This window comes from Macaca fascicularis, chromosome 14 (assembly GCF_037993035.2).
Source record: "Macaca fascicularis isolate 582-1 chromosome 14, T2T-MFA8v1.1".
Classification (NCBI taxonomy): Eukaryota; Metazoa; Chordata; class Mammalia; order Primates; family Cercopithecidae; genus Macaca; species Macaca fascicularis.
In genome coordinates, this window is record NC_088388.1 from 73,784,486 (window position 1) to 73,804,017 (window position 19,532).

General features: G+C 41.7%; 1 protein-coding gene and 1 pseudogene across 2 annotated transcripts in view; one reads left to right on the forward strand and one right to left on the reverse strand.

The window, feature by feature from the left end:
- Window positions 1-19,532, reverse strand: part of XRRA1 (X-ray radiation resistance associated 1) — a 106,265-nt gene that overhangs the window by 72,209 nt on the left and 14,524 nt on the right. For both annotated transcript variants that reach the window (XM_074014753.1, XM_015435489.4), the window contains exons 5-8: window positions 16,616-16,687; window positions 12,951-13,023; window positions 10,004-10,101; window positions 4,119-4,252 (exon numbers count right to left, since the gene is read on the reverse strand). In XM_074014753.1, coding sequence (XP_073870854.1) covers window positions 4,119-4,252; window positions 10,004-10,101; window positions 12,951-13,023; window positions 16,616-16,687 — 377 coding nt within the window. The remainder of the gene's footprint in view (window positions 1-4,118; window positions 4,253-10,003; window positions 10,102-12,950; window positions 13,024-16,615; window positions 16,688-19,532) is intronic.
- On the forward strand, window positions 1,387-3,229 carry LOC123568727 (large ribosomal subunit protein eL31-like; annotated as a pseudogene).

Consider the following 19,532-nt stretch of genomic DNA (forward strand, 5'->3'; position numbering starts at 1 on the left):
TATTTATTTATTTATTTTTTTTTTTGAGACAGAGTCTCGCTCTGTTGCCCAGGTTGGAGTGCAGTGGCGTGATCTCCGCTCACTGCAAGCTCCACCGCCTCCCGGGTTCACGCCATTCTCCTGCCTCAGCCTCCCTAGAAGCTGGGACTACAGGCGCCCGCCACCACACCTGGCTAGTTTTTTTGTATTTTTAGTAGAGATGGGGTTTCACTGCGTTCGCCAGGATGGTCTCGATCTCCTGACCTCGTGATCCGCCCGCCTCAGCCTCCCAAAGTGCTGGGATTACAGGCGTGAGCCACCACGCCTGGCCGACGTAAACTTTTAATAGAGTGTGAAGATTATTTGTGTCCACGGTTTCAAAATTGTTACATCAGACTGATTCTGCCAATGAAACTGTTGTCTAGATGAGGAGACACATTCTTGGTGCTTCCTACTCTATCATCTTCTCAGAATCCTCTAGTGAAATAGTCTTTGATGATTTATCTACTATACCAAATAGATATAGTTAAAGTTGGGACCCTAACTTAACAGCATAGGGTATCACAGAAACCAAAACTGATACTATTTTTCTCATAACCATAACCTAAGGGCCTAGGAATTAATGGAAATGAAAGTAGCTCCTCTTACAATATATCTAATAGTCCACTTGCAGATTTTTTGCTTCTCATTCTATAATTTTTGGTATTTCTGATTTACAAGTCTTAGTTCCTAAGGAGGTACTTTTACCAGGAGACACAATCATGGTTCCACTGAACTGGAAGTCAAGATTGCTACTGGCCACTTGCATTTCTCATTTCACTGAACCTATAGTCAGACAAAGAGGGGTTCATTCTACTGACTAGGTGACTGATACTGTTTATAAAAATAAATATAATTGCTGTTATATCTTGAGGTAAAAAAAAAAAAAAAAGTATCTTTGGGACTACAGTATTATCTAGTGCTCCTCTAAGAAGTTCCATGTCTTTTAGTCTTTTAATGAAAACTACAGCAACCCAGTAAAAGCAAGACCTTTAAAGACTCAGACCCTTCAGAAGTAAAGGTTCAGAAGACCACATCAGTTAAACAACCCCAACCAGCCAAAGTGCTGGATGAGGACAAAGGAACATTAAATAGGTGATGGAAAAAAGGATTTACGAATATTCACTATGGCCTCCTGACCAGTTAAGAAATGATCACTGTAGCAACTATGCATATTTTCATGTGCATTTTCTTCCTTCCTTAGTGTGTGTGTGTGCACTCGCATGCACACTTAAACTGCTAGTGGTGATTGACTTTACAATTTAGTTTTTAGGATATAAAGTATCCATAAATTTCTTTAGAAGAGAAAATAATATCATCCAGCGATGGCTACAGTAACTGATGGAACTGTGTCTCATCCTTCTTGAGGAGATGGTGAAAGTGTCTTCAGTGTAAGAGGAAGAGTTCCTTCATGTTAGGTAAAAGCATGGTGCAGTTGCTATTGTTGTATGGAAATTAAATATGGAGGGAAGCAGGAGAGTAGATATTGGGGTTCCAAGGGTTGAATGGTGCCAGTTATCTGCCTGTTTGCTCTCAGCCTTCACCCCTTCCTTCTGTGTTCTTCTGTGTATTGCAGGGGGCTGGAGCCACTTCCTTAACTACACTTCCCAGACTGCCTTTCCAACTAGCTGGATACCGCCAATAGAAGGAATTCATGAGAGACTGGAAGGCCAGAGCTGGGGAGAAGCAACTGTCTTGTTTGGCTTCTGATAGCATTTCTGTCTGCAGCAGCAGTGATAGTGCAGCAGCAATGGCAGTACTAACCACAGTAACTGCATTGGCAGAGATTCCAGCCTTGGTTGAGGCATCACATCTTCAGCAGGTCTACAATTACAGTGACACCCTCCCTGAAAGCCCAGCAGTGGATATAGACTTGTTGACTTCAGTTGAGCAGTGATGCAGCTTCTGATCTCTGGTTATCAACGCTTCTTCCTTTTTGTTCTTCCCATACCCCTCTTCTCCACTTAGCTCTTCCATCCCTTCTAACAGCCATGTAACCAATTCCCTCTCTTTATCACTGGTGATATTTTAGGTGGAATAATGGTTCTCTGGGTATGATTTTTAAGAGTGCTTACCTTTTAGAGCTACATACTGGAATATTTATAGATGAAATAATATGAAACATTTATGGCTGTATATATCTGAGATTTTTCTTAAGAATATTCCAGGAGGGGGCGTGATGGGGACATAGATGAAACAAGATTGGCCATAATTTGATAATTGTCAGGTGATAATTGTGGGTGATAGGTACCTGGAGTCAATTTTATGATTGACTCTAATTTTATATGTGTTAAAAAACTTTCCATAACAAAATACCAATTATCTCTCCCTGCCAAGAATTAATAAATCAATAAACCAATCGATAAACCAATGAATCCCTTCTATTTTTAATACCTTAAGTGGGTTTTGTATTTCTGTCTACAGCCTGACAGGCTCATAGAGAAAACTTATCTAAGAATGAAGCCAGGACCCGGCAGAATGGCTCCCGTGAAGAAGGGTGGCAAGAAGAAAAAGGGCCATTCTGCCATCCATGAGGTGGTGACCCGAGAATACACCATCAACATTCACAAGTGCATCCATGGAGTGGGCTTCAAGAAACGTGCCCCTTGAGCACTCAAAGAGATTCAGAAATTTGCCATGAAGGAGATGGGAACTCTAGATGTGCGCATTGATACCAGGCTCAACAAGGCTGTCTGGGCCAAAGGAATAAGGAATGTCCCATGCCGAACCCATGTGCGGTTGTCCAGAAAACATAATGAGGATGAAGATTCACCAAATGAGCTCTATACTTTGGTTACCTATGTACCTGTTACCACTTTCAAAAACTACAGACAGTCGATGTGGACAAGAACTAATCACTGATTGTCAACTATATCAAATAAAGTTATAAAACTGAAAGAAAAAAAAAGAATGAAGCCAACACTAAGGAAAACAAAGATGTCTTCATGTGTATGACAGAACAAGTAACAGACTAACAGAAGCTGTACACATGCTCAAGAAATAGAGATGCACACAGAGACCTGACAACATCCTGTGCACCTATATACAGCCAAAGCATCCAGCAGATTCACCTGATTTTTCACATACATGAACCAATAAATCCCCCTTTTTGTTGCAGCTACTTTGAATTGGACTTCTATTACCTGCAAACAAAACAACCCCTAACTAATGAAACCCCTAATAAATGATCACTACTATTATCTCAACCCCCTTGAGTAACTAACCAACCACAATCATCACTATATAAAATCTAAGTAACTTACTACATATATACACATATATATTTAGGCATAACTCACAATAGAATATGCTAAGTATTAAATTAACTGGAAACACTAAATTAAACTGATCCCTAGAGAAGGGATTAAGAGGCATGGGCTAAAGCAGTCAGAGAAGGCTCCTGGTAGGGAAAGGAGGAAGGTCTGAGCTGGGCCTTAGAAAATGTACAGAATCTACATAAGAATATAATATAATGGTCATGAGTATGGTCTCTGGAGTCCGACAGACTTGGTTCAAATCCTGGGTCTGTTACCGACTAGCTTCGCAACTTTGGGCAAGTTACTTAAATGTCTGTACTTATTTCCTCATCTAAAAAATGTGGATAATAATAGGAGACCTACCTCACAGAGCTGTTATGAAGATTTAATGAGTTAACATATATAATGCTGAGTACAGTGTCTGGCTCATTGTAAGTACGACATACGTGTTTTTATTACTATCAAGAGAGGAAGAACCAGCCAGAAGGAATGGTCTCAGCAAAGGTGCAGAGTGGGAATGTACAAAGCTTATCTAGAGACCAGGGAACAGACTTATTGAGCTGACACAGAAGGCTCGTGAAGGAGAATTGTCTGGCAAGACAATTTACAGATGACCAGTCAGAGGCAGGGAAAGTGGCTTGCCAAACATCTTGATCTCTCCTAACAGCACACAGGAAATTGGGGGCACGTGTCTGCGGCCTTTCTGGGAGCTTCAGTAGGTGACATTATCCCTGCTTTGAGCACTTACAGCCTGTCTTTATGGCACTTCCAAGCTGCTATGGGTTATTTCCTTGGATACTTATACACAAAAACACAGAATGGACTCCGGGAGATAGAACTTACTGCTCTGCGACGGCCAAATTGGGCGGCAGGGAGGTGAGGCCATTGCCTGTGAGGAGCAGGACACGGAGATGTGGCAGAATCCCCAAATCACAGATGGCCTCCGCAGTCAGGCTGTTGAAGGAAAGGTCCAAGAACTGCCATGCAAAGATGAAAGATGGGGAAGATAAGCACTCTGTGTGACAATGATGCTCATATATATGATGTGGGAACTACTTTCTAGAGTGCCCCATTGCCCACAGGAAAAAACCCTCCTGCACCTTTAACATTAAAGGTCTACTAGAGTCAGTACCCAACCGGTTTTCTAGCCTTACTTGCCACTACAAATCTTTGTTTATCCTGTAGTGCTGGGCAAACAGACTCCTCCCCGCTCTTTGCCTCATCCACCTATAGATCTTTGCTTGTACTGTTTGCTTAAATGGGAATGCCCCTCTTCCATGTATCCTAATCCAAGCCCCCAAAAGATAGCTCAAAAGTTGCCTCCTTGTAAAACCTTCTCAATTCCCCAGACAGATGGAATCTCTACCTCCCCTAACTTTGACTGCTTTATCTAAACTGCTCTCAGGGTACTCGGGGTACTTATCCAAGTCTGCCAGGTATCTGGCATATGGATATGCCTAGCATAGTGCTTGGCACACAGTGGTGGACTAGATCATAAACTGGTACTTGGAGGACTGTGGGGTCAAGTGCCATGCCACTGTAACACTATCCTTGTAAGTTAGCATAAGACCTGGAGCAAAGTAGTTGCACATAAAAAATGAGCTGAAATAAACTGGCTTCAGTGGCTCACGCCTGTAATCCCAGCACTTTGGGAGGCAGAGGTGGGCATATCATGAGGTCAGGAGATTAAGACCATCCTGGATAACATGGTGAAATCCCGACTCTACTAAAAATACAAAAAATTAGCTGGGTGTGGTGGCACGTGCCTGTAGTGCCAGCTACTCGGGAGGCTGAGGCAGGAGAATTGCTTGAACCTGGGAGGCAGAGGTTGCAGTCAGCTGAGATCATGCCATGTACTCCAGCCTGGGTGACAAAGCAAGACTCTGTCTCAAAAAAAAAAAAGAAAGAAAGAAGAAAAAAGAAATAAAAAGAAATAAACTGGCTTATGAGGACAATAAACCCAAATTTTCACCCTATTGTCAACCACCTTCTAACTGGCCTTCTGGATTCATTAGATAGTTGACTGGGGTCAAGGGGCCAAGGAGTCAATCAGAAAACTGTGTTTCTCTGCAGAGACAAAGAAAATCGGGATAAATGACATCTGTCCAATATTTGTTCTCCTTCTCCTAAGCCTCTGTAGACTCTATATATACAAGTTGGCTCCCTTTCATGCACCCCTATTTCTTATGTGCTTCCGTGTGCCCACCTCATCAACATACATTGAAGTCTATTGAATGGGGTTGGTTTCAGCGCCTAATTCAATTGGTACAGGAGTAAGTCTTTGGTCAGCCACATCAGTATTACATAGTCAGATATATACACACTACAGGTTACCATCAGAGAAGGACTGGGTTTGGTCCGACTCTGCTGTAATAATTAATTGATAGTTCTGCAGACCTGGGCGTAAGTCCTGACTAACCATGTGATATTAGGCAAATTACTTAATCTGGGTTTCTTTATCTGTAAAGTAGAAATAAGTGGTTCCTATGTAAATAAAGCCTTTATCCTGGAGTCTAGTATACAGTAAATGCTTAATGTTGGCTGTCATCATCATCATCATCATCCTTTCATTCCTCAACCCTATGCATAAGGCTTACTTTGCACCCATCCCTGCCCTTTAGGAGCTCCCAGCCTACTCAACTAAACACATGTATATGTTCATTACGTAGCAATGCTACTGGGATAGATGTCTGAAGACAGACGAATCAGGGCACAAAGGAAGGAAATGGTCAGGTCTACCAGGGGATCAGGACAGGTTTCACAGGGTAGGTAACATCTGAGCTGTCCTCAGAGACCAACAGGTATTCACCAAATTGTTGAGGGCAAAGATACATTCAGGGCAGCAAGTGGCATGTATGGAAGACAGGAGGCAGGAGGCAACCTTGCTTGTTCTGAGAACCATGAATAGTTTGGTTATGACTGAAGTCCATGGTATAAGAAATGGCTTGACAAGACTAGCCAAGTATTACAGAAGCACCGAGTTCATGCCACCATGAGCAAATTCCAAGGTTTGAGGGTTCAGACAATGAGGTGATCCCACTTGGCTGGAGCAGAGAAGCCTACAGGAGGAAGACCTGGAAAGGTGCCCAAGATAAGCACAGGGAAAAGTGGGGAACATTCTCTCCCTCATACTCATGTGTGAACAGTCAGCCTACGGATTCTATCTGCCTCCTTAATATCTCTCATACTTGTTCCCGCCAATCTATTTTTTATACAGAAGCCAGAATGGTTTTTCTAAAATGCAGTTCTGACCCTACCACTTAGCTTAAAACCCTTCAATGAATCCCTACTCTCCATAAGGTTTAAACTCCTCAGCAAGTTTCCAAGGTTCTCCCCAGTCTCTTTTCTGCTACCCCTCCAGGTTCACATATCACTACACTCTACTGTGTCTCAGTCTCTATTCCAACCATACTGAGCTGTTTCATTAGCGTTCTAGCTCAGAAGCTGGCCTGGCCTACTGCTATTTTGTATAACCCATGAGCTAAGAATAATTTTTGCTTTTTTCTTTTTGAGACAGGATCTTATTCTGTCACCCCTGGTGTGAACATGGCTAGAGGGCAGTGGTATGAACATGGCTCACTGAAGCCTCAAGCTGCTAGGCTCAAGTGATCCTCCTGCCTCAGCTTCCTGTGGGTCCACAGGCATGCACAACCATGCTATTTTTTTTTTTTTTAATTTTTGTAGAGACATGGTCTCATTTTGTTCCCAGGCTGGTCTTGAACCCCTGGGCTCAAGCGATCCTCCTGCCCTGGCCTCCCAAAGTGCTGGGATTACAGGTGTGAGCCACCCTGCCCAGCCAATTTTTACATTTTTAAATGGTTGAAAAAATCAAATAAAGAATAAGAGTGTGTTTCATGTGTAAGTTATGTGAAGTTCAGACGTCAGCATCATGAAGTTTTAGGCTGGGCATGCCTGTAATCCCAGCTCTTTGGGAGGCTGAAGTGGGCAGATCACTTGAGGCCAGGAGTTTGAGACTAGCCTGGTCAACAAGGTGAAACCCGTCTCTACCAAAAATACAAAAATTAGCTGGGTGTGGTGGTTCCCCCCTTTAGTTCTAGCTACTCAGGAGGCTGAGGCATGAGAATCGCTTGAACCCAGGAGGCAGAGGTTGCAGTAAGCCAAGATTGTGCCACTTACTCCAGCCTGGGTGACAGAGTGAGACTGTCTCAAAAAATTAATTAATTAATTAAAATAAATAAAGTTTTATTGGAACACAGCCATCCTCATTTCTCATTTGTGTACATATTATCTATGGCTGTTTTCCATTATACAACAGCAGAGCTGACTAGTTATGATTAGTTATGACCATATATTATTGTCTAAATATATATGGTCATATATATTTGATATAGCCTAAAATATTCACTGTCTGGCCTGCTGTACAGAAAAAGTTTGCTGACCTCATTCTAGCTGCTTTGACTATTTAATGTAGGATCCAAATTTGCTTTCTATAGAATTAAGTGCAATTCAAAGAAATGAATAGCCTTAGAATCACAGGCCACAGAATTTCAGAGCTGACCCAGAATTTACAGAGGGGAAATGTTAGTCCCAGAGAGGGTACAATGTTTGGCCAGGTAGGCATGGCAAAGTACTGGCAAAACCAAGACAAAAGAAGGTCTTCTGACTACCAGGGCAGGGCTCCAGCTGAACCTTCTTCAGATCTGTAATCTGAGAATCAAACCATGGCAAGTTAAGTTTTTCTAAATTGACTCCTGAAGAATTATTCTACTCTGGGCTTTTCCTCCTGGGGCAGCCTTTTTGGCAAACAAGAACAGAAGACTCCTAACCTGGCTACTACATCTGCTGAGTCACATCAAGTTTTATTACACATCAAAATATTCATTACTGTGAGCTGCAAATTCAGGATATTTGACAGGTTTATCCTTCTTCTTAGGGAGCCCTTGCAAATCACAGACAGATGAAAACAGATGGCTGGGCAAGAGATTTCCTGTTTTCATTTATATTCTGCATCTTAACTTTGGTCTGCTCTCTTATGTAAACACCCTTTTGTAAGGGTAGGTCTGTGGATAAATCATCTTCATCAGATGCAATCACACTATAAAGTAAGGCCTCCAAAAAAGTCACTCATGATCAATCACTAGATCCAAGCTAGTCAGTTGTGGGGTCAGAGCCTATAGTCATGCCTCCTCCCTTCAACCCACTGGCACTTGAAACAGGTTTGAAATGGTAGGGGAAGAAGACAAGATGCATGGTACAATGCACAACACAGGAGCTCAATGACTACTCTTTGAAAAAGTAGAAGAACAAATAAATGGAAATTCTTAAGAAGCTCCCAGGCTAAAAGGGACATGGCTCCCTGTATCTCTAGACCATCTGAAACCTGTTTCCTTCTGTCTATTCCAAAATATACTATTAAATATTCATTAACACAGAAAAAAAATGCACCGGTTGTTGTAAACTTTCTATTTTATTCGACTTTCAAGAGCTTTGCTTCCTGGACAAGTGTGAGGACTACTTTTGTCCCAAATCATAGTAAATTACTGTTATCTTCAATATGACTTGAGACCATGGAGAGAAGGTTCCACTACAGTCAGCAGAATATGCTTTAAAAATGCAAAGACATATAATCCAATTTAGGAAGATGGCTATTCCAAGAGCTTAAAACCTTTTAAAGCTTTGGCATATGAAGGCCATCAACTCTGAAAAACTCACTCTTGTAGAAGGTTCCCCTCACTGACAACAACAGGTTAAGTGAGGCTTTTGTGAAGAATGGCTGACCCTTGATGTTTGCTGATGAAATCATTTAAGTTAACAGCTCTTTGGGGTCGACCTCAAGGTTCATGATGTGCAGACATTTTGCTGAGATTTGACTCTGAAACACTTCTACTCCAGCATGTGGAGAAGAGTCTATTACTCAGTGAGTGAGCATGGCCAGATGCCCAGCCCCACACGTGGCTCCAACTCTGTTGTCCTTTACTGTCCACATATGCAGTGACTCTCAGGTAGTGACAAAGCTTTGTTCCTTTGTAAAAAGTGACCCACAAGTCTTCATGAAAGCTGAAGAAGTAATCAACTTGAACTATGAGGACATGTGCAGAAAATGCATGGCTATGGGAAAATTTAGGAGAAAACCAAGAATGCAAACAAAATTTTCTGTATTTTCTAATTTGGGGTTTGAAGAATAGCTGTGAATGTACAAATGTTCAAGACTCTGCTGCTGATGCCATTGAATCCCTATTCATACTCATCTCCGAGGTTATGGACTAAGCCTATAGCCTGCTCTATCCCAGCCACTGAGACTCATTCAGCTCACTTAGACCACAATGAGACTCTGGAATGAGTCTATAATATCTCCAGTTGAGCCGATCCAATCTGCTGCACCTAGCTCTTAAGCTCCATGGCTCCTCAACCCCCACTAGATCCAGATTTCCCCTCAAAACTCTCCCTCCTATAATATTCTGTTTTAAAACTTTTCCGCACAGACTCCCTTGGACATGACCTTTGGCATTTATTTTCCAGGACCATGCACCATGGTTAAGTCTTTGGTATCAACTATTTGCTGCCACTTCTACCGTCACCACCACCTCCATCACTATCACTGCCCTTACAACCCCCACCCCCACCCTCCCTGAGGCCAGCAATGAAGCAAGGGCCTGGCTGTACAGGCCCAGCAAGCCCCTTCCCAACAGTTATAATCAGTAAAGCTCTATACTCATTCCTTACAGGGGAACTTGGTGGGCACCAAAAACTTCCTACCTCCAACTTACTTCCAATAACTTAAAGTCTCCATATTTCACGTAGATAGTTTTGATGCCATTAAATGCGAGATCCAGTTCCTTTAGGGCTGGAAACGTGTGAAATGCCTCTACATGGGGAGGAGAAAGACAGTCTGCAGTTTGTAAAGGACTTAAGAGAAAGATATTAATAATTACCATTTACTGTGTTCCTACTGGGTTAGGCCAGGCACTGTATAAGGTACTCTTCATACATGGCCTCTAAATCTCCAACAACACAGAAAAATAGGGATTACTACTTCCATTCTATGGCTGACTAAGCCTCAGCCAAACTAAGTGATTTGCCAGAATGAAATTGCTGGTAAGTGAAAGAGCCAAGGATTGAATCTAAGTCTGCTCAACAGCAAAGCACATTTAAAAAATTATCTTTATTAATCCTGATTACAAAAATTAAAACATAACTAAGAAAAACAGTCAAACACCATAGAAAAATAAAAAGTTCTGTTTAATCCCAACATCCAGAGACAAGTATTAAAAGTTGCATATATAGCACTCAACTTTTTCTCATGTATATATCAAAATACACACACATACCTCTTTTAACAAAAATAGAGTCATTCTGTACACATTGTACTGACTTGCTTTTTCCCTTAACAATATAACTTAAAGATTATTTCATGTCAAAACATATAGATATGCCTACTGTCTCTTGATGTTCTACTGTATAGATATATGCTAGTTTACTAATCCATTTCCCTATTGATAGCCTTTAGGCTATATGAATAAAAGGTAACGAACTATATGAATAAAAGTTTCTCTCTCTGAATGAGAACTGAACTTTTTCTAGCCCTGTTCCTCTGGTAACCTGAAACCAATGGTATAGTAACTGCATTTCCAGGCAGTATCACTTGTGGTAAAAATCACCCTAGGTTGGTAAATTACATCTGGGCTAGGAGAAACTGTAAATGAATGATAGACGCCTGAAAGGGGCACCATAATTTTGGGCTTCCCTATGTGTAGTGATTCCTATAATTGGACATATCCTTTGCAGAAACTCTAGGAGCTATGCCTATAAGTGTTTCAATGTATATTGGCTCCTGTGGCGAATGAGATTTCTAAGCCAGGGTGGCTTTTGCATCCACCCAATGACAGTTTCACTGTCTTGTACCTGAGCTGACACTGGGGGTCGGGAGGAGGGGCACAAAGAATGCCTCATGGATGGCTTTGGGAACTCCACTGAAGAGAAACTCCTGATGCTGGCAGTACTGGCATTCTGTGTGGAATTACTTAGAGCCTTCTAAGTGAACCTGATGTTAAATATAGCCCATGGTAGTCTTGTAAGTCAGAATGTTCAGTAGAACCTAATAAAGGCTGCTTTGTGAGTATTTCTGGATGTTTCCAATGAGCAGCCTTGTACGAGTGTGTTTCTATAGAATAATTTCCTGGAAGTAAAGCTACTAGATTAAAGGCAATGACTATTTTAAATTTTAAGAAACATTACCAAATCACCTCCAAGATGTTACATCAATGACTATACTTCCACAGTTCAATGCAAGAATATCCATTTCCCTACCAATGCTGGCTGTCATCAGCCCTTTTCACTTCTGCCAATATTTGACAGGCAGAAAACAGTATCTTGATCCATTGTAATTATTAGTGAGGTTGAACATCTTTTCATATACCTATTGGCCTTTGCATTTCAAGCCCAAGCTCCTGACAGAACACCCTGTCTCCTAAAGGGCAGGACCTCATCATATGCTTCTTTGAAAACAATCTTCAAACTCAATGCAACAAAACTGAACTTATCCTATTTCCCTCTGACCTGCCTTTTCTCTAGTGTGCTGTGCCCTGTCTCAGTGAAATGCCCCCTTGATTCCTCCCTGTCCTTACATCCCTATCAGTCTATCAGTTACCAAGTCCTGTGGTTTCTACTCCTTCTAAACCAATCTTAATCTCTCTCTCTCTCTCTTTTTCTCTTTCTCAATCCTCTGCATGCTTCTTGTCATAATCCTGGCTCAGGCCTCATCTCCACTCCCCTAAAAACCTGAAATAATCTCCCAGGTTTCCTGGCCTCCATCTTCTTCTTATCTTATAATCCACTCTCCTCACAACTGCCACTGAGCTTCTCTATTTAAAACCCTTCCAAGGCTCTCTTTCGCCTGTAGCACTAAGTCCAATTCACTCCTGGTCCTTGATAATCCAGTCACTGCCAATCTCCCTAGTTTCATTTGTCCCTCACATGCTTCCCTGGCAAACATACAAAACCTCTTCAGTCTTCCTGATCAGGTGCTGCCATTCCACATCTGCTCCAGCAGCCAGAAATGCCTTCTTACCTTCTAGTTCCTGAATCACTCCTATTCATTTTTTTGGTCTCAGCTTAGGTGCTCCTCTTCTCAGAAGTTCCTCCTGACACTCTGGCCTGGCTTGAAGTCCCACATATATGCTTGCATAATATTTCCTGATTCTCTCTTTCACTGCTCTCCCCTCATTCTGCTCTAACTATCTGTATCTGAGTCCATCTCTCTCACCAAACCACGAGCTCACCAGAGCAGGACTGGATGCACTCATTTCTAAAAGCCAAATATTCACATAGTCCTAATACCCAGCAGGGGTCGCTGTGGATTTGCTGAATAACAGAAGGCTTTATGCTCCCACAGGAGCACTTTACAGGCTTAGAAACATTTTTATACACCCATCTCATATGAGCCTGCGAGGTATCCTGCAATGGGAGGAAAAAAAGAAGGGAATTACCCCCATTGACAGATAGAAAAGTAGTAGATCACAGAAAAATGTTCTAAGTAGGTAGCGCCAGAGCAGGACTGGAATCGAGGTCTTTATGCTCTCCAGGACCCAGCCTATTGTACCCCAAAAAAGAGATGTGCGGCCAATCATGGATGGATAGATAGACAAATCCTCAGACATGTGAATGGCTGTGCTGGCTAAGAGGAGGAAGAGAGCTTTCAAGAAAGAAAAAGCTTACCTAGAGGCAGCAGGTTTTCTGAGGCATTGATATAAATCACAGAATGAAAATGCTTGAAGTCATTTTCCTTAGCCTGTAGGAAAGCATTTCAGGAAAAAAAAAAAAAAAAAAAAAAGTCGACAAGATTAGTTCCCTGCCTAAAAGCCTCGCTGAAGCTTCAGGGCCACTGTCAGAAGGAACAAAGACCTAAAGGAATAAGGGACATCCTTAGCACAAGAGCAGCCACTTGAGTGCTGTAAGCGTTTTCCTGCTTTTTTTCCACTATGAAACATTTCAAATGTACAGAAAAGTATACTGAATGACACTCTGAAGACCCATATCACCACTATCCAGATGTATGTATTTAATACAGCTGAATATTTTTCTGTCTTTGCTTTAAATCTCCTTAAAGAAAATATTATATAGGGTGAACCACCACCATTACCACCCCGTCCATGTATCCCCTCACTAATCCCATAACAGCTATCCTGAATTGCAGACTATCATTCCCATAGTTGGTAGTTTTTGTTTGTTTGCTTGTTTGTTTGTTTTTGAGACAGGGTCTCACTTCCATTGCCCAGACTGGAGTGCAGTGACACAATCTGGGCTCACTCCAGCCTTGACTTCCCCAGCTTGGGTGATCCTTCCACCTCAGCCTCTTGAGCTGCTAGGACTGCAGGCACACGCCACCAAGACTGGCTATTCTTTTTTGTATTTTTAGCTGAGATGGGGTTTTGCCATGATTTCCAGGCTGGTCTCAAACTCCTAGGCTCAAGTGATCCACCCGCCTCAGCCAAAAAAAAGAGAAACCCAGTAGAAAAATAGACAATAGATAAATATGTTAGTATACAGAAGAGGAACTTGAAAGGCCAGCAAATACAGGAAAAGATATTCAGCCTCATAAGTAATCAGGAAAATGCAGTGCCTTTTTACAATAATCACTTTTCCCAAAGTGCTAGGATTACAGGTGTGAGCCACTGCACCCAGCTCCCATACGTTTTTTATACTTATATTACACATGTGTGTGTGTATCTATCAACTATATATAATGCTAGATACAGATAGTAAAACTTTACATTAAATGCAATAATATTGTAGGTATCATTCTGCAACCTGCCTTTTCACTCAACACTGTTTTTGAGATTTACCTGTGTCGATACATGCAGCTTTTGAAATTTACATATGTTGACAGATGTGGTTCTAGTTCGGTCTTTTTTTTTTTTTTTTCTTTTCTTTTGAGACAAAGTCTCGCTCTGTCACTCAGGCTGGAGTGCAATGGTGCAATCTTGGCTCACTGCAACCTCACCTCCTGGGTTCAAGCAATTCTCCGGCCTCAGCCTCCCAAGTAGGTGGGATTACAGGTGTCTGCCACCATGCCCGGCTAATTTTTGTATTTTTAGTAGGGACAAGGTTTCACCATGTTGGCCAGGCTGGTCTCAAACTCCTGACCTCAAGTGATCCTCCGACCTCAGCCTCCCAAATTGCTAGGATTACAGGCATGAGCCACCACGCCTGGCCCCAGTTCAACCATTTTAATTCCTGTACAATATTCCATTGTTTGAATATATTGCAAGTTTATTCATTCCCATTTAGTCTGTTTCCAAATTTTATTACAAACAATGATGTAATTAATATTCTAATACACACCTCCTCATCATAAGAGTTTCTTTAATGATATACTCCTATCAAGCTGTGGGGAATACACAGCTTTATGAGATGGTACCAAATTGTTCTCAAAAGTAGTTAAAACAATTTATAGTCCTACCTGCAGTGTATGAGAAGTTCTATTTCTTTAAATCCTTGCAACTGGCATTATAAAACTTTAATTTTTTCCAGTCTGATTATTATAAAAAGGCACTGCATTTTCCTGATTACTTATGAGGCTGAATATCTTTTCCTGTATTTGCTGGCCTTTCAAGTTCCTCTTCTGTATACTAACATATTTATCTATTGTCTATTTTTCTACTGGGTTTCTCTTTTTTCCTATTGTTTTGTAGGAGCTCTTGACATATTCTGGATCCTAATACCTTTTGGTTATATTACTTGCTAATATCTTATCCTAGCCTCAGCTTATCTTTTACCTTTGTTTATGGTAACTTTTGTTAGATAGATATTTTTAATTAAATTTCACAGACATTTTCCTTTATGGTTTAACCACAAAGCTAGCAAGCATCCACTCATCCCGTGGGTCTCAGCTAAGCTACCACCCTCTCCAGGGTGTGTTTCCTGTGTAAGGCTGAGTCAGGGGCCTGTCCTCTGAGGTCATATTCAGCACTCTCGTGTTTCTCTCATTGGCTGCATTAGCTAGTCCCGTCTAACTCCATATCCATCTAAGCCCAGCCTCCTCCCTACCTACTGGACTATATGCTCCAGAGGGTAGGCAGTGTCTGAGCCACCTCTATACCCTCCAGCAAATAGCACAGAGACACACCAGGCCTCAGTAATGTTTGGTGAGCAGGTGAGTGAATAAGTAAAAGAAGAACAGATGGTATCCAATGAGGGGACTGAGCTTTGGCCAGCCATGTTGTAGCCCTCATAAGCTGAATTGACAGAGACCTCTGAAATCTTCTTCTCCGACTTTGTCTCACTGTTATATGTGAACTATATATTATAATCTCCAGGACCATGTGCTGGCCTAGAATGGACGGCCTCTTAGCCACAAGATGAATATATTTCTATGGCTAACCTGTCCCGAAGTAACTCAATTCTGAAAACATGAGTACTAAATGAAGTGAAGCAGAACCCTGTTAAAGGAGCAGTCTGCTCTACAACAAACTTGGCCATTCTGTGGGTTAGAGCCTCTACTCTATGGTTTATACAAGTAATCTCTCTTGGTATGCCACGAAAGCCTACATGCCAAAGATGTATGTTATAATATCCCATATACACACTGGCTAATGGTGGGTAACAAATATGGCTCCAAGCTGCCTATAAGCCAACACAAAGAAAGAAACATGATTCATTGCATGAGTCACAGCACCTGCAAGTTAGGAATGAACCAGCTTCTTGGGAAAACCATTACAATCCCTGGCATTGAAACTTAAGAAATGTCTTTTGTAGGCTCTTGTGATGGGAACTCAGTGTCACACAATGAATTATGTACCCACAAAATTACATGGCAAATTCGAAACCAGTTTCATAAGGCAATTTTCTTTTTTTTTTGAGACAGAGTCTCGCTCTGTCACCCAGGCTAGAGTGCACCGGCACGATCTTGGCTCACTGCAACCTCCGCCTCCGGGATTCAAGCAATTCTCTGCCCCAGCCTCCCGAGTAGCTGAGATTACAGGCACCCGCCACCATGCCCAGCTAATTTTTTGTATTTTTAGTAGAGATGGGGTTTCACCATCTTGGCCAGGCTGGTCTTGAGCTCCTGACCTCATGATCCACCTGCCTCGGCCTCCCAAAGTGTTGGGATTACAGATGTGAGCCACCGTGCCTGGCCCATAAGGCAACTTTCTTTAATTCATGTCAAATGGACAAGGACAATATAAAATTTGTAGCAAAAGTTTGTGTCTGAATATTGTTTCTACCCAATAAATCCTTGTCTGACCCTCCTCTCCCTCCTTCTATGTGACCAGATTTCCAGTCCCTATGGACTCTGGAGGTGCAAGAGACAAACCACAACAGACAGGTGCACCATCTCAAGTCTGGCTCACCCCAATCACATCTTTGCTGGCAGACCTCACCTTGGAGAACTTCAGGCCACTGACATTAACAGTGCACAGATCTGATGGCTTCCTCACACAGTGGTGCTTTAGCTGGAACATAATACAAAGAGTTGGCTCTTAAGGCCCCTACAAAGTTTAATCTATTATCGTTCAGCCTTCTCTTTTTGGGCAATCTTTTGTACTTGTCATAATTTGTTTGCTTGTTCATTCATTCATTCATTATTCATCCATTCATTCACCAAATATTTACCAAACACTAAATTGGGCCATATGCTTTGCTGAATACATTAACAAACTTCCTTCTAATCCTAACTAAGCCCTTTGACATAAGTAAGATTATCTCCCCTTTTTAATGAGAAAAACAAGGTTAAAAGAGGTAATGTGCCTTGCCAAAAAATGGTACCACAGTTAGCAAGTGACAGATCTTACTAATCCAAATCTGTAATCACTAAACGCTACGCACTTTTGACTACCATATGTCACCTGACATAATTTAAAAGTTAGAGGTAAATTTTAGCTTTGGAGCTTCCATTTATATTTAATCAAACCTCATTCTTTTTTTGCTAATTATTTATTTATGGTACCCACTATGTTTAGGCACTAAAAGGCACTGGGAAGACAATGAAGAAAAAGCAGAGACATTCCATAACCTCATAGAGCTTACAGTGTCATGGGAAGCCAAGTAGCAAGTATGTATTTATAAATATGATAAATATTTTAAAGGAGAAATTCAAGATGCTATAAGAGATATAACAGGAGGTCCTAACCTCAGTCTGAATGAGGAAATATTTACTTGAGGAAGTAATATTTCAGAGACCTAAGAGCTAAATAGGTCTCATGAAAGTGGGTAGTAGGGATTATGAAGTCTACCAAGGCAGGAAAAAGCAAGGTGCTTCTGAGAGGATGAAAAACAAGATAAGGTTAGTGAGATGGCCATTAGATCATGAGTCCACGCTGGCTCTACAAAGGAGCATGGATTTTATCCTACAACAAATGGAAAGCAGATTTTTAGTAGGGGGCTGATAGTAATTTTATAAAAATTGTAATGTCAGCTACACATAGACATATCAGACAGATTACATCACGTAGATGAGAAGACAGGAGAGGAAGGGGAAAGACCAATGTACCAGATTGGTTAATTACTTTCCTAATAACCACTACTCCTTCCTTGTTAAAGAACACCGGTGTTATTCACATTTCTCCAAATGGAATGTTCTTAAGCCACAGCTCCAGGCAGTAAGTCTTGATCTGTATAAACCAATCATGGAGGTCTCATTCCCCTAACTCATAACTGTTTGGGCATGTGACATAGGTCTAGATAATGAGATACTGGTTGCTTGGTGTTGGGGAGGGGGACCGGCTTTGGAAAGCATTTTCTTACTTCTGAAAAGACATTAGACAGTAACAATCCCTTCTGAAAAGACATTAGACAGTAGCAATCCCTTCTCTACTTCAGGATGTTATCTTCTGTATGTGATGACCAGAATTGCTGCAGCCATCTCAGGATCATGAAGGCAATCAGTCCAAGAGGACAAGGTAACATGTAAAATGGCACAGTAGAAAGACAGAAGGAACCCAAGCCTTGCAAGACATCATTAATCCAGTAAACTAATCTACCCTAAACAATGCCTCTGGCTTTTTAGGTGAAATAAAAGCATCCTAATTGGCTCACAACAGATAGAAAACGTTTGAATTAGTCCAATAAGAGATGATGGTGGCCCAGATGAGGGTCACGACAGTCGAGACGAGAAAACAGATTTGAAAACTATTTTGTAAAAGTGCCAGGACTTGGTAAAAGTTGGGGTGGGGACAGTGTGGGAGAGGCAAATGTCAAGGAAAACCTCAGGTACTGGCTTGGCGATGGGGTAGATAGTAGTGCCAACAGAGACAGTAAAGTAGATACTGGAAAAGAGATCTGTTTTGGGATTTGGAGTAGGAGCATTGGTGCTGTAATTCAACTGTCAATGAAACATTCAAGTGGAACCATCCAATAGGCAGAGTGGATACCCCATAACTCTGAGAAACATCCCTATTGCTCCTGCCTCCCACAGTGGCAAAAGTCATATTTATTGAATGTGGGAATGTATAAGTATTTGGAAACAATGAAACAAAAAAAGGCCACTATGGGAAGTGTTTCTGCCCCTTCTCAGTATTATTATTTCAGTCCTCCTCATTCCCAATGAGAAGTGGACATAATAATGAAACTGATTCCACAGGACTGCAAAAAGCTTATACTACCCACTTGAAGTGAGATGAAACCAACAAAGGTCTCTTTCAACACCTGATCTATGCAAACACCCATCTCTTGGGAACCACAGCAGAATCTGGAAACAAAGCAGGCAGCCAGGGAGTTCTTAGGGAGCTATAAGAACTGGACGGCACATTAATATTGATTTACAAAATACATCCTTCTTAGCAAAGCCACTGAGGCATTTCTCAGAGCAGACGTGAAACTACCTGGCTGGTTTCCAACACAGCCACCCCAGTCCTCTTTGTAAAGCCTGCCCCGGGCACTAAGTAGTATCTGGTGAGCTCCCCTAGCTTTCAGCCAGACACTAAAGTCAAAGGACAAAGGCTGTGGAAGAGCAGGATCTCCCCCAGTCCCACTCGATCCTGTAGAGATCGCCCCAATGAGCAGAGCAGGAATCTCTCAACCCTACTAGGTGCTGGAATGCAATTTTCAATTGACTGTTTCCCCTGACCTGCTCCTTTGCCTCTCCAACTTAGTAAGAGTTTTTACCTCATATAATGTAAAAGTACAGGCTTTGGAGTCAGTAGACCAGAGTTCTAATCCTGGATCAGCCATTTACTAGCTGTGGAACCTCAGCCAAGGCAAATTACCTCTTGGAGCCTCAGTTTTCCCAACTGCCCAATGGCAACAACACAAAAGGGATGCCAATACCTATCTTACTAGGTAGCTGTCAAGAAAGCTTCA